General features: G+C 39.7%; 1 protein-coding gene and 1 long non-coding RNA gene across 3 annotated transcripts in view; one reads left to right on the top strand and one right to left on the bottom strand.

The window, feature by feature from the left end:
* LOC132391339 (uncharacterized) overlaps positions 1-6,726 on the top strand; it is a 77,252-nt gene extending 70,526 nt beyond the window's left edge. The window contains exon 16 of the mRNA XM_059964395.1: positions 347-6,726. Coding sequence (XP_059820378.1) covers positions 347-592 — 246 coding nt within the window. The 3' untranslated portion in view covers positions 593-6,726. The remainder of the gene's footprint in view (positions 1-346) is intronic.
* Positions 1-7,160, bottom strand: part of LOC132391344 (uncharacterized) — a 126,801-nt gene extending 119,641 nt beyond the window's left edge. For both annotated transcript variants that reach the window (XR_009511178.1, XR_009511177.1), the window contains exon 1: positions 6,928-7,160. This is a non-coding gene — a long non-coding RNA (uncharacterized LOC132391344). The remainder of the gene's footprint in view (positions 1-6,927) is intronic.
* Positions 7,161-15,571: the final 8,411 nt, after the last annotated feature.

Raw genomic sequence — 15,571 nt, 5'->3', positions numbered from 1 at the left:
CTAGGGTTAAATCAGGAGAATAGCTGGATGGTATGACTCAAAAAGCAGGAAGGGAAGGGCTACTCCATGCTATATCTCAATCAATCAATAAAGACACACACACACACACACACTACGCCACCCCCCCCCCCTTCCAGCAGCATCTATGGAAAGGAAGAAAGCATTCCAAGTCCTGATGAAGGGTCTTGGTCCGATTTGTCACCTCTTTATTCCTTTCCACAGATGCTGCCTGACCTGGTGAGTTCCTCCAGCATTTTCTGTGTTTTACAATTTGCCGTTATTCTTTTGGAAGTTTCACTCACCAAACTGCTGGAGAACAGCTTTCAAATGCATTTACTATTTGCAGAAATGCCGGATTGAAACCTACGTGAAGCTTCTAAAGATCAAGCTGAAAGAACGCACCGATGACTTTGACAAACTGGATGCTCAGTTGTTTAGCACCTTGGAAGAAGAAGGAGGCAACCTTAAAAAATCACATTCTAGCCCGTCCCTCAACCAGGAAGAGGTACCGATTGTCAAGGTGAAGAGAAATGTGTCAGAGCGGAGGACCTACAGGAAAATTATTCCAAGCAGGCATAGAAAATTAATTTAAAAATAATTGTAGAGCAGAACTTTGTTTAAAGCGCATTGAGTGAGGCTGTTGAAATCAGACTCTGGTAATCAAATATATGAAGAAAGTCAAGAAAATATTATACAAAATGGTAGTGACCAACACAGGAGTTGGGGGGGTATTTTATTTTTGTATTTTAAAGTTGTTTTATAATGTTTATGTAAGCACATCCTGCATTTTGAAAATGTGACCTCTTGGCTCAGTCACACTGAGGAACCTATTCACTAACTGAAAAGATCTGCTTCACAGTTTTGGCAAAGGCTTAGTGGGCCGAAACGCTGCCTAAAGTGATACAGAGTTTGCGTTCACGTACTCGAGAGATTCTGCAGATATCCAGAGTAACACACACAAACTGCTGTAAAATCAGCAGGTCAGGCAGCATCTATGGAGAGGAATGAACGGGCATTATTTCATGGTCTGTGTGGAGTGACTAACCATAATCAAGGCAGGTTTACAGCCAGTGACTGCTGGTCACTAATTTCACTGGATTTTTTTTTCTCTAGCATTCTGCCCTTATGCCCTTGCAAGGCTCTGGGCCAACAGTCATCCTTTGTCATGATTGTGATAGGTAAGATAAAAGCAGGGTGAAGAATCCTGTTAGCCATAAATATTACAGATAAATAGAACCAAAGGGCCTGTTTCTGTGCTGTAAGGGCTACCTATCTGCAGGCTTGAGGCAAAATCTCCACGGTATTTGATGATATTGCCCTCCATCTTCAGTGATTCACTCATTGATGAAAGCAATTGTTGTCAGCCAGTGATCTCTACTCTGGTAAAGAGTTAATATTTGCATGTATAAAGCGGAAGAAAAACCAAAAATTAAAAAAAACATTGAATAGTTAAGAAAAGCCAAACAGATGGCTGCTGTGCAAAGTGTCTCAGGACTGCAGTCAGAATATACCAAAGCAAAAATATTATTTGCTCTTTTCAGCCATCTCTCTAGATTTACATATCATTAATAGAATAGAAAAGAAACAAAGAAATGCCTGCAGGTTACCGATACAAATTGCGTATTGTGCTTGCTTTTGATTTAGGTCTAGCTTTCCTTAATTGTATGGTTCTGTTTTGTGATGCTTGAATTTTATCAGAGGCAGGGCTGCAGAGATACCTCAACTTTGCACAATTGTCTAGTTTATGCTCAGCGGCTTCAGTGGAAATTAAATTGGGAAGCAATGGAAAATGGTTTGCAAATTCAACATTACCAGTTTTATACTACTGCATCAAATCAAAACAATTCCTGCACACTGCGCACTTTGTATGCTTTTCTCCTTGCTTAAGACAGAAACCATATAATTATCAAATATACCAAATGACTACTCAGTGGACAACCCTAGTGGGTCTAAAGCTAGTCTGTCGTTTGGAGCTAATAATGTACATGGAGAAAGAAACTGTGTGGATAATTATTTTTTAAAAAAGGCACCTTGTTAGTAATTCTGCCTTGTTAGCTCACTCATAATGGAAGTGGAAATGAAAATAGGTTCCCAACCTATTAGATCAATCTTTTAAACTCTTCAGGTGGGCTGATTGTAGTATAGCTTTGTGTCTGGGTGTTAATCTAATTACAGTGAGTTCTCACTTTCTTGATGGAACACAGAAGCTTTTGCACTGGAGCCAAACCCTATTATTAACTGGGGGGTGTGGGGGGTGGCACTGTAGTGTAGCTGTTAGCACAATTCTTTACAGCACCAACAATTAGGGGTCAATTCCTACTGCCATCTGTAAGGAGTTTGCACATGATCCCCATGACCATGTGTATTTCCTCCAGGTGCTCTAGTTCCTTCCCAAATTCCAAAGACATACGGGTTAGGGTTAGTAAGTTATGCTGGTGCCACAAGTACGGTGACACTTACGCACTGATTCCCAGCATATGCTTAGACCGCGTTGGCCATTGACGCAAACAACACATTTCACTGTATTTTCTGATGTACATGTGACAAATAAAGCCAAGCTTCTTTTTTTAAATCTTTTTTAAAATGAAATGTCCACAATTAGCAGTGCTGAAATATATTTCAGATTTTCTCAGTAACTGCAATAGTACAGTTGTTGCTATAAAGGATCCAGCAGCAATTAATGGGTTTGGTATCGCACATTGGCCTACGAACTCTTAACGAGGTGAAGGAAAATATAAAGTGAATATCCAAGTTTGAATTATCTCAAGATTTCACTGCACTGGGGGTATTTTATTTCAAAGCTGTAATTATTTCTGTGGTTTAAAGTCCCTTCAAGAAGATTTAACATAAGGTAGGCGTCTGTTATATATCTGTTCTGCAGAACAAGCCCACTCTCTCCTATCGACATTAAGATCTGCTTTTTTGTTATTTTTGATCAGATGTTTTCTTTAAATGGGAAAACCAGCTGGTTTAAAGCTCAAGCTTTTAATACTTGGGCACAGAATTAGCATTTAACAAACTCAAAATCAAACCCAAATGCCATTTCAGAGGAGAACAGGAGCCAGATTTACATTTCTAGCAAAAACATTGCAAAGACCAAAGGAGTACTTAAAGTGCTCACCACCTAAAAGAGGGGAAGTTAAACAGACAGACATTCCAGATGGAGGCTTCCTGTACAAACATATTAGCACAGATTCAGTGAAGGGGATCATCTGAAATGTTGCTGTGTCTATCCGTTCTCACTTGTTCAAGGACCCTCTATGTGTTCGTGGTACAGGGTGGTACAGGAAAAGAATAGAGAGAACTGCAATCAGATGATACGAAAACTATAGATAAGATTGTCGTTTATATCTGTGATCTGGACAATAATGTGGTTAACTGGATCAGCAAATTTGTGGGTGACACCAAGATCGTGGGATGTAATGGACAGTGAAGAAAGCTATCATGGCTTGCAGAGGAATCTGCATCAGCTGAGAATGGGCTGTAAAATGGCAGATGGAATTTAATGCAGACAAGTGCAAAGATTTGTACTTCAGTAGGACCAGCCATCCAACACAGTGAATGGTAGGGCACTGAGGATTGTGGTACAACTAAGGGATGTGGGAATACAGGTCCATAATTTATTGTTAGTGGCATCACTGGTAAATGAGGTCAAAAAGAAAGTTTTTGGCATGTTGTGTTGTGTACAGGAAATGGGATACTATGTTGAAGTTGTATAAGACGCTAGTGAGGTCTAATTTAGAGTATTGTGTGCAGTTTTGGTCACCTACCTACAGGAAAGATGTAAACAAGAGAAAATTTACAAGGAAGTTGCCAGCTCTGGAGGACCTGAGTTATAAGGAAAGGTTTGGATTTTATTCCTCGGAATGTAGAAGATAGAGAGGAGATTTGATAGAGGTATATAAAATTATGAGGAGTATAGATAGGGTAAATGCAAGCAGGCTTTTTCCACTGAGGCTGGGTGGGACGACAACCAGAGGTCATGGGTTAAGGGCGAAAGGTGAAAAGTTTAAGGGGAACATGAGGGGAAACTTCTTCACTCAGAGGGTTGTGAGAGTGTGGAATGAGCTGCCAGTACAAGTGCTGTATGCAAGCTCAATTTCAACATTTAAGAGAAGTTTACCGAGATACGTGGATGAGAGGGGTCTGGAGGACGATGGCTCAGTGCAGGTCGATGGGAGTGGGCAGTTTAAATGGTTTCAGCATGGACTAGATGGGCTGAAGAGCCTGTTTCTGTGCTGTATTTCTCTATGACTCTATAAACCATTCTGGGAAAGTTCAGGTATTTTCCACAAGCATTGGTCATGCCGGGACGGAGCTTCCTTTGCATTCTGTCTACTGATCGGAGCAACAACAGTTTAATCCTGGCAGCCCTTCAGCTGTCTTTACTGCCGGGGAGTAAGGCAGACAGAAAACAAAATAACATAATTGCAGAATAGATCGAGCAAATTGCATCTCTCCACGCCTGTATTTTCTATTATCTTCAATATGTTCTCCATCTATTCAATCTATTCAGAGCTCAGGTTTAGTCACTGCTTTACAAATGATTGCTAAATCGTCACCATGTGATCTACAACTGAATGTGCATGTCTGCTGGATTATAAGAAACTGGATCTGTCTTTTGTGCTCCCTCTTCATTAACCCCATATCCCTTCAATCCCTTTGTAAGAATCTGCTTCAAATGTACCTAATAATTAAGCCTCTTCTATTCAATAAGTAGAGGATTCCAAAGATTCACAGTATGGTAGTTTGGCGGTTAGCCTATCACCTTACAGTGCCAACGATCGCTGATCGCCCTTCAATTCCCACCGCTGCCTGTAAGATGTTTATACATTCTCCCCAGGACCATGTGGGTTTCCTCCAGCTGCTCAGCTTTCCTCCCACAGTCCAAAGACATTCTGGTTTGGGTTAGTGAGTTGTGGGCATGCTGTGTTGGCACTGGAAGCATGGCGATACTTGCAGGCTGCCCAGTCCAATCCTTGCTGATTTGATTTGCCGCAAACAACACATTTCACTATATGTTTCGATGTACAGGTGACACATAAAGATACAGATTCATTACCCTCTGTGTGGACAAATTTCATGGGATATCCCAACCACAGGAAGCCTCCCCGTATCTACACTGTCATTCCCTGCTGGAGTTCCGTGCATCTTACTTAGGACCTATTACAGTCTGCTTCATCTCTCCTTATGCAACAAAGCCACCGCCACCCCCCCACCAAGGAATCAATCTGGCAAGTTTATATTTCTCAAGGGAGGGAACCCAGACTTGAACACAAGATTTAGCCTCACCCGGACTCTTGGAGAAAGGTACCTCTGTTCTTGAACTCAAATTCTCATGCAATAAAGGCCAATGATTTAATTGGACAAAAGCACCATGTTTCAGCTCTCATCACTTAGCTTGTCTGTCTGAGAATAAAACAGTTAAAGCTTATTGATCTACCCCATGATTATTAGTTTTAAGTTTTATTTCCCTGATTTCCCTTTTAGAATCCAAACAATGCCCAGAACCTAATACTGACAAATGATCCCAAGCAGTCCCTAAAATTATTACAATGATTTCACCTAATGGGATAATATCACATGTTGTTCAGTAGCCAGGCTTACTGATGGGTACAACAGTGAACAAGTGGTTATCAGTTTTCGTTTCATTGACCAGTTGTTTTTGCAGGACTCCAACAGTTTATTTTCACTGGCTTAAATGCAATTAATGAGGTCTTTTTGATCAAAGGCCTTTCAAGTTAACATTGAAGTCTCGGGCCATTAGCTACCTGATAGCTAGAGGTGAAAATAACGGACCAAGTTTTGTTTTGTAGTTACGATTCGGATAACATTCATTTGCGTGTTGTAAGGGTACAGTTTGGCTATAGAATGGCAGTGTGAGAACTGCAGATTAAAGGGTTAAAACTGGTGAAATGCTTAAAAAGATGTACAATTGAAAATGCAGAGGGTATTACCTAGTGTTCTCAAAATGGTCTTGATTGATGGACAAGAGAAAATCTGCAGATGCTGGAAATTCGAGCAACACGCAAAAAATGCTGGAGGAACTCAACAGGCCAGGTAGCACCCAGGATGAGAGTACCATCGACATTTTGGCCGAAACCCTTCAGCAGTGTCCTACCCAGTTTCGTCTTGAAACGTTGACTGTACTCTTTTCCATAGATGCTGCCTGACCTGCTGAGTTCCTCCCGCATTTTGTGTGTGTTGCTCTTGCTTGATGGAGCCACCAGATGGCAGTCTCTCCCTTTCAGTCTGTTCAGAAGGTGCCAACTTCAAATGCAAATTACGGGGGAAAACTGGAAATCTGAAAATGCTGGAATTGTGCTGTTAGAAAGAAATTTTAAAGAAATGTACTGTTAAAATGAATATTTATTTTCACAGTCTTCATCGGAATTGGAAACTGATTTCTCATTGCTAGAAAAAAATACTGATGTGGATTGCTAACTCAATAATCACTGTATTTCCAGCACTTTCTTGTTTATCTGTGCATAAATGCATCTCAGGTCAAAGGATACTATGTGTAATATACAGACAAAAATAGAGCAGCAATATCAAATGTCTATTTTTTCAGTTGAATGGAAAATAATTGTGCGCTATTTTAGTCAAAAAAAATTTGTGCCATATAGTGTTATTTTAATAAGAGTTCTTTAACAAAATGTCTATATAATAATTGTTTTAAAATTCCTTTTTAGTAGCTAAAAGCTGTTAAATAAATAATGATTTCTACATTTGCACATTTTCATGAAAGACTGTTGTATTATTTCTATACTCTAATTTCTGGCCATCAGTAGGGTATTGCATCCTTTTGGCAAACATCATATCTACACATAAAAAAAGTTCCAATTACAACGCTCTATATCGAGAGGGCAACGGTGTTGGAACAAGGTGGGAGGGAACACCTCGATACATAGTTGAAGTAAAACACACCTGCGAGTCCATGGATGCCTCACACTCCACGGAAACATAAAAGGAAAAGTTGGCCTCTTTTAACTTCTGTCAAATCCAAACACAAGAGATTCTGCAATCCTGGAAATCCGGAGAAACATTCAGCAAGTGCTGGAAGAACTCAGGTCCTCTTGAAGGGTCTCAGCCCCGAAATGTCATCTTCTTATTCCTTTCCATATTCCTTTCTTATTCCTGACCTGCTGAGTTCCTCCAGCATTTTGTGGCATCCTGCCAAATTCGGCCTTGATTCTCTTGTTGAGACTTGGATTGGCAAGAATGCTGCAATCATTCACAGACTTTCAATGCACTCAGGAATTTTGTACCCAACCTCAAAATGTTGTTTATCGTCAAGTGTTGCCTCCATGAATCTGCATGTCATATATATCTATGACTCAGAGCTAATTTAGTTAAGTGTGTTACATACATGTCAGCAAAAGATCAAATCCTGTTTTGTGACTGAGTTTTAAAATGTAATTCATGTGTAGCACAAGTTAATTTCTCCACATAAAAGATAGGCCAACTAATAACACTTCTTGCAAGATCTCACTGTTCTTCTTTCTGCAATGATGTGATTGATGACACAAGCAGATGTACTACATCTGGAGAGAAGTTGGTGGAAGGTGGTATTGTGACAATTTGCTGATTTAAAGATTAAAATAGACTGCCAAATTTCTGCTTCAGACCATCTTTAGTTTTAGGTATACCCGGCATAATTGATCTTACTTAAAAGCTTTCTACATTGACAGTTGGTACAACTTAAGGTTCACTGTTGCAGTCATAAAATACTCTCTGTGTTATTTAAACTGTGGGATTAACTGTTTGGGTAATGGGGTGGAGATATGTCTCTTCCAAAGAAGTGTAAGGCACTCTTTCCCTCCACTAGCCTGCAGGCTAGACTTGGCAAGGTGTAGCACCTGCTTAGCCCACAATCAGGGCAATGTGAAGCCATGGGGGCAGATGATCATATGAGCTGCTGGTACATATCACAAGTCCTGGTTATGCGACTACTGACACCTGCCAGACAATCTCTGAAGAGTATTGATAATGACTGGGTTCACACATCTTGTAAAGACACTACCCAGAAGAAGTCAATGGCAAACCACTTTGCCAAGAACAATCATGGTCATGGAAAGACCATGATAACCCACATCATAGGACACAGCACATAATGAATGCACAGGTTAATTGGTTGAGGTGATGCCAAGGGTGATTCTAAATTGCCCTTTTCAGTTTTGCGGAGGATCATACAAAATGCTAGTGAAGAACAATTGGAGAGAGTTCATATAGAGTATAAACATTGCTGTGGATCTGCTGGGCCAAATGATCCCTTACTCTACGAAAACACTTTACAACATTGTTAACATTAGACCACACTTGGAATATTGTGTTCAGTCTGGTCGCCTCATTATAGGAAGGATGTAGTAGCTTTAGAGAGGGTGCCGAGGATGCTGCCTGGATTGGAGAGTATGTCTTATGAGGACAGATTGACAGAGCTCGGGTGTTTCTCTTTGGAGCAAAGGAGAATGAGAGGTGACTAGATAGAAGAGTACAAGACGGTAAGAAGATAGATCGAGTGGACAGCCATTGATTTTTTCTCAGGACAGGAATGGCTAATATGAGGGGGCATAATTTTAAGGTAATTGGTGGAAAGTGTTGTGGTAAGTTTTGTACACTTTGAGTGGTGGGTGCGTGGAATGTCCTGTCAGAGGTGCCAATAGATTCACTAGGAATATCTTAAAAAAGGCTCAAGGATGATATAAAAATAGGGAAAGTTAGATTGATCTTAGAGTTACAAGTTCATCACAACATCGTGGGCCAAAGGACCTGCACAGCTCTGTGGTGTTGTATGTTCTAATATTAAGTGTAGGATTCTGTTCCAGTGCAGTACTGAAGGACACTACATTATCAAAGGTTCTCTCCTGGGTCTGAGAACAAAATGGAATAGGAAAGGACCAGATTTCTTCTCATCCAACTCCACTGTTCAATAATGGGAGAATTTCTTCAGCAAACCCACTTTCCCATCCTACCTGTATCATTCGATCATGCAACTAGTTTTTAATATATACATCTAACACTTCAGAGTAGGAAACTGAAGAATAACATTGTTCCAAGTGATGACTTTCTAATCTCATAGAAACATAGAAAATAGGTGCAGGAGTAGGCCCTTCGGCCCTTCGAGCCTGCACCGCCATTCAGTATGATCATGGCTGATCATCCAACTCAGAACCCTGTACCTGCTTTCTCTAAATACCCTCTGATCCCTTTAGACACAAGGGTCATATCTAACTTCCTCTTAAATATAGCCAATGAACCGGCCTCAACTGTTTCCTGTGGCAGAGAATTCCACAGATTCACCACTCTCTGTGTGAAGAAGTTTTTCCTTATCTTGGTCCTAAAAGGCTTCCCCTTTATCCTTAAACTGTGACCCCTTGTTTATATCTCAATCTCAATTATATATGGTCAACCCTTTATTATGACACCATTACTCCTACTCCTGGACTCCCCCGCCAATTTTTCAACCCAAGAAGACAAGATATAATTCAATTCGTTAGTTCGGTAGTCATTTTTTTAGACTCAAGAAAATACAAGATAATCCTTCCAACCTCTCCTCATAAATAGCCTTCACACCCCAGCATTCAATCCAGTAAATTGTCTTCATCACTTCGAAGGGTAATTCTATCCCTTTTCAGACAGGAATAACAAACACATACAAAGCATTAAGGTATGATCTCACCAAAGTCTTACATAACCGCAGCAAAATCTCCTCAGACTAGTATTCCAACTCCCTAACTCCCTAAATGATGGCTTACACAACATTTACCTTCTTAATTATTTCCTGTGTTTGCAAAGCAACACGGACACGCAAATCCTTCTGAATACCAGCACTTATCTCATCTAAAAATTTATTCCGCATCTCCACTCTTCACAATAATGTAAATGATTTCATGCTTCTGAGTCCTTTCATTAGTTAATCCTAAAGACATGCTAATATATTGACAAAAATACAATAAAGTGTTTTTGCTATGACAACTTATCAAATTCTTCCTAAAAATCTAAAATGATCTGCACTCACTGGTTCCTTTTTATCGAGCCCTTATCTACTCCACTAGCTGCATTCTAAAAACCCTTCTGTAGATTTTTTCCGAGATGATTTTCTTTTTATTGCCCAGGCTAACCTTCTGTAGTTTTCCAAAGGGTCTGATACAACAACTTTAGTGATACATTTTAGCTTTTCTTTTGCTTTTTTGCTTTTTGCAAAAATGTGTATTTTCCTTATATTCTGTCACTCTCTTCTTTCTTATTCCAAGTTCAACGTAAATTTATTATCAAATTATGTATGCGTCACCATATACTAACCTGAGATTCATTTTCTTGCAGGTGTTTACAGTAGAACAAAGAAATACAATAGAATCAATGAAAAATTATACACAAACCTGACAAATAACTAATGTGCAAAAGAAGACAAACACTGCAAATATAAAAAATAAACAAATTTTTATAGCAATTAATTAATTAATTATATCAAAAGCATGAGTTGTAGAGTCCTTGAAGGTGAGTCTATCAGTTGTGGAATTAGTTCAGTGTTGAGATGAGTGCAGTTGACCACGCTGGTTCAGGAGTCTGCTGGTTGTAGGGTAATAACTGTGCCTGAACCTGGTGGTGTGGGACCTAAGGTCCTTGTACCATCTGCCCAATGGCAGCAGTGAGAAGAGAGCATGACCTGGATGGTGAGAGTCTTTGAATGGTGGATGCTGCTTTCTAGTGGCAGCACTCTTCATAGATGAGCTCAGTGACTTTGCCTGTGATGGAAGTACAAAGTTGCATTTCATCTAGAATTTAATAAAATCAAGAAGATAAAATCCAATGCCCGGACGCTGTGTCTGCAGCTGCCTCTCTTAAAACCCAAGTGAGTTTGTCATCAAATCCAGTTTACCAGTGACTAATTTTTAAACTAATAATCACTACTTCCTCTGTCGATGTACTCTTCAGTCCACCTCAATTGTGTGTTGTAACCTCTATTCTGAAAGTAGGCATTTGTTTAAAATATTTACCTTTTCCCAAATTGCTTCTGTGATTTCTTCTGACTTTGATTCTATGGAACCCCAGTTTACTTTTAGAAATCTCTTCCTTTCCACATGTACAATCTCTCGTAATCCGGTTATATATATTTTGATTGTTTCTTTTCATGCACTTTTTTCCCTCCTTATTTATTTCTTGGTCACACTTTGCTGATACTTATGACCTGCCCAATTCTGAGATTATCGGCTAAAATTATTCAGCTGTTCCCTCAGAATTCTCAACAGTCCATGAGCACTATCTCATTATTCCTCTTATATACTACTTATTCTTTTTTGTGATCTATAGCAATTCTCACATCTTGCACTGTACTGCTGCTGCAACTAATTTCACAACAAGTGTCAGTGATAATGAACCTGATTCCAATTCTCCATGTCAAAGCAGAGCTTCACATCTTCCCACATTACTTTTCTCACAACGCTTCCTTGACCAAGCAGCCATTTATGTTCTCTTCACAGCTTAACTTCCTGCTCAACTTTGGATCAATATCAGAATGGATTAATTCAACAGTCCTCTCAACACAATTATGAATGTAGATTGTATATGTAGCTAAGGATCTAATAGTTTCTCTTTTAAGATTCCTATGATTTCATCTTTCTATAGTTCCATCTCTGATTGCTGTAGTTAGCCCCCACATGACCACTGTTTTAGAGTCATATCATCATCTAATGCCTGTTAAACCATTGGCATTTAGGACAGCAATGAAATGAAATTTTGTTTTACCTGTCAGGGTTGTTAGCCCTGAGCTGAAGCTGGAGGACCAGTGGACCATTCTTAGTCTAGCCTCTACCCTTTGACCTGTTTGGCATGAATGACCCTACTAAGAGTCAAAGCACAAGGTCCTGACTGCAGCTAACGTAACACTCTGGATCATTGAGGCACACAAGCCCCACCCAGTCCATGCCAAACCATTTAAACTTATCTTTATTTCCCCGAGGGAATTATACAATGTCAGCCCTTTCACATTTTGTACACCAATACTATCACCCGACTAAGCTCCTTCCCCCCTCCCCCTACTTTCTTTACTTCATCCTTTATTTTCAAGGCTATCCCACCTCCTTTTCCCACATTACATATTTATTCATAGCAAAAGGATTTGAGTACAGGAGCAGGGAGGTTCAACTGCAGTTGTACAAGGCCTTGGTGAGACCGCACCTAGAGTATTGTGTGCAGTTTTGGTCCCCTAATCTGAGGAAAGACATTCTTGCCATAGAGGGAGTACAAAGAAGGTTCACCAGATTGATTCCTGGGATGGCAGGACTTTCATATGAACAAAGACTGGATCGACTAGGCTGATACTCACTGGATTTAGAAGATTGAGGGGGGGATCTTATTGAAACGTATAAAATTCTAAAGGGATTGGACAGGCTAGATGCAGGAAGATTGTTTCTGATGTTGGGGAAGTCAAGAACGAGGGGTCACAGTTTAAGGATAATGGGGAAGCCTTTTAGGACCGAGATGAGGAAAAACTTCTTCACACAGAGAGTGGTGAATCTGTGGAATTCTCTGCCATAGGAAACAGTTGAGGCCGGTTCATTGGCTATATTTAAGAGGAAGTTAGATATGGCCCTTGTGGCCAAAGGGATCAGTGGGTATGGAGAGAAAGCGGGTACAGGGTTTTGAATTGGATGATCAGCCATGATCATACTGAATGGTGGTACAGCCTCGAAGGGCCAAATTTTCTATGGCCAAAATTTCCTGCACCTATCTTCTATGTTTTTAGGTTTCTATTCACATTAAATACTCTATGTTTGGTTAAAAAAAAAATTCTCCTGGGACCTTAGCCACCATTCTTCCCTAAATCAACAATTTGGAAATACTAATTAACTGGTAACTGACTGCGTGTAAAACTGCTGCTGTGCTTATATGTGCCATTCAGTTGGGCAATATAATTCATTTAATGTACAAAGCTTCAGAATACAAGACACACTATTCTTTCATTCTCTTTGTTGCACAACACATTTTAATTTACAAGCTCATCGTTGGATGAAAAAATATCAAAGCTTTCAGTAATTATTTGGGTTTTAAAATCCTACACATTATTACAGTCATATAGATAGCAGATTTTTGATAGGGAACAGATGATATTCAATCAGTTACTTTCCCCAAACAGTAAGTATGATCAACACCTCCTCCTGCTAAACCACGCCACGACCACTACTTTATCATTTCTTGTCAGAGTCACCTACGTACAGACACTCATATGCTTAGCGTCACTTTATAGACATATAATCATCTATGTACAGAAGCTATCTTATGTATTTGCATTTATTGTCGTTTTTAATTATTGTGTTATTTATCTTAGTTTGTTTTTGTATGTGCTGCTTCACATCTGGAGTAACAATTATTTCATTCTCCTTTACACTCATTTACTGGAAATGACATGAAAAACAATCTTGAATATAGCATCTTGAACGTTAAAGATCATTTCACTGATAAAAGAATTCAAAACATCTTTTATAGTTAGTGATGTAAAACTGGCAACTGCAATCACAACAGGGGACCAGCTCTCCAACGCTGCTTCTTAAAATATGCTTCATTGTAACTTTTGTTTCTGTGTTAGACTCATTAAGAAAACAAACAGAGCAACCCAAACTTCATTAGCCCCCTATTAACCCGGCAGGAGTGCCACTTCAGGCTCCACTTGGCTCTCTCTTATTCAAAGATTAGCTTAGAGACACTCAAAAGGAGACAGCAAGAAACTCTTAAAAAAGGGATTTAAAACTTTGGTCAGCAGTTTGCATGTTCTTCCTCACTGCACAAAGTAATGATTAGGCGAATGAAGTGAACAATCACCGAAAAGCCATCCAGTATGCACAGCGGCACTTACTTTTTGCAGGGTTTTTATGTCACGCTGGCTGGTCGCACTGTAAAAACTATTAATGAAGTGATTCTACAAAGCAGATCTTTTATAAGAAGAGCTTGAGACTGACTCCAGCTCAGTCCAAGGCTGCATCACCTTTAGAAATTCAGCATCAGGGATGATTGTAGCTAAGTTACTTGCCTCAATAAATTATGTAATATGGAATTATGCCATTCGAAGCAACTAGTCTATGCCATTGCAAGCTATTCTTTCATTTAAAAATTCCTAAAATAAGTCAGCTAAAATTAGTGTATGGAATTCCACACTTTATAAACAAGGTTAGAATCAGAACTTCAGGCCTTAACCACCTGCAGTACACAGGAACATTCAATGGACCAAATATTATTGGAAGTATACAAAATTATAAGTGAAAGATAAGATAGAAGGTAAGAATCTATAGTATGACAGAATCAGAATCCAGTTTATTGACATATGTTGTGAAATTTGTTGTTTTGTGGCAGCGGTACAGTACAATACATAAAAAGTACTATAAATTACATTAAGAAATATATACACAGTATAAAAAAAGAGAGCAAAAATACTTACTGCTCGTCACGCAGACTCAGCAAAGCAAGTAACTTCTTCAGATCCATGAGCAAGACACGGGGATCAACCAAGTAAAGCTGTGTTCTGTCCACTCTCTTGTACGGGTCAGAATGCTGGCATAGTACAGAGAGAGACCTTGCCAAGCTATCGGCATTCCACACCATACGCCTCTAGAAGATCCTCTGTATTTTCTGGCCAAGAAAAATGTCCAACCACTTCCCACCCCTTCAGTGTCATCAAGACGACATGCACAATCATCATGAGGAAACATTGGAGATGGAGTGGGAACCTGATGAGAAGATGACAAGGCAGCACTTTATTGAAGGGCGGAAGAAACACGAGAGACCAAAGACAACTTGGTGCTGTACCATAGAGGCATAAATGAGGAACCTAGGGCACAATAGAGAAGATGGTCAAGGACAGACAGAGATGGAGGACCTTCATTACTGCCCTAAATAAAAGAGCAAAAATATTGAGGTAGTATTCATGGGTTGGTTCTTTGTTCATTCAGAAATCTGATGATGGAGGGGAAGAAGCTGTTCTTAAAACATTGAGTGTGTGCCTTCAGGCTCCTGTATCTCTTCCCTGATGGGAGTAATGAGACCAGACTAGGTCTTTAATGGGAGTCCTTAAAGATGGATGCCACTTTCACTAAGGAAGCCATGATGAATATTTATGAAACACTAGCTTGTTATAGGCACTGCAATTTAGTGATGTGGATAGAATGGGGAACCTGGGTTTGTTCTTCTTAGAGCAGAAGAGTATGCAAGGACATCTGTCAGTAGTCACTTCATTAGGTACACCTATATACTTGCTTGTTAACACAAATACCTAATCAGCCAATAGTATGGCAGCAACTCAATGCATAAGAGCATGCAGACATGGTCAAGGGGTTCAATTATTGTTCAGACCAATGATCAGACTGGGGAAGAAATGTGATCTAAGTGACTTTGACTGTGGAATAATTGTTGGTGCCAGACAGGCTTGTTTGGGAATCTCAGAAACTGCTGATCTCCTGGCATTTTCACACTTGAGTTTACAAAGAATGAAGGAAAATCAAGAAAAAAAGATCCAGTGAGCAGCAGTTCTGTGGGCAAAACACCGGGAGAGGAGGTCAAAGGAGAATGGCCAGACTGGTTC

This window comes from Hypanus sabinus, chromosome 1 (assembly GCF_030144855.1).
Source record: "Hypanus sabinus isolate sHypSab1 chromosome 1, sHypSab1.hap1, whole genome shotgun sequence".
Classification (NCBI taxonomy): Eukaryota; Metazoa; Chordata; class Chondrichthyes; order Myliobatiformes; family Dasyatidae; genus Hypanus; species Hypanus sabinus.
This window is presented reverse-complemented; position numbering and strand designations above follow the sequence as displayed.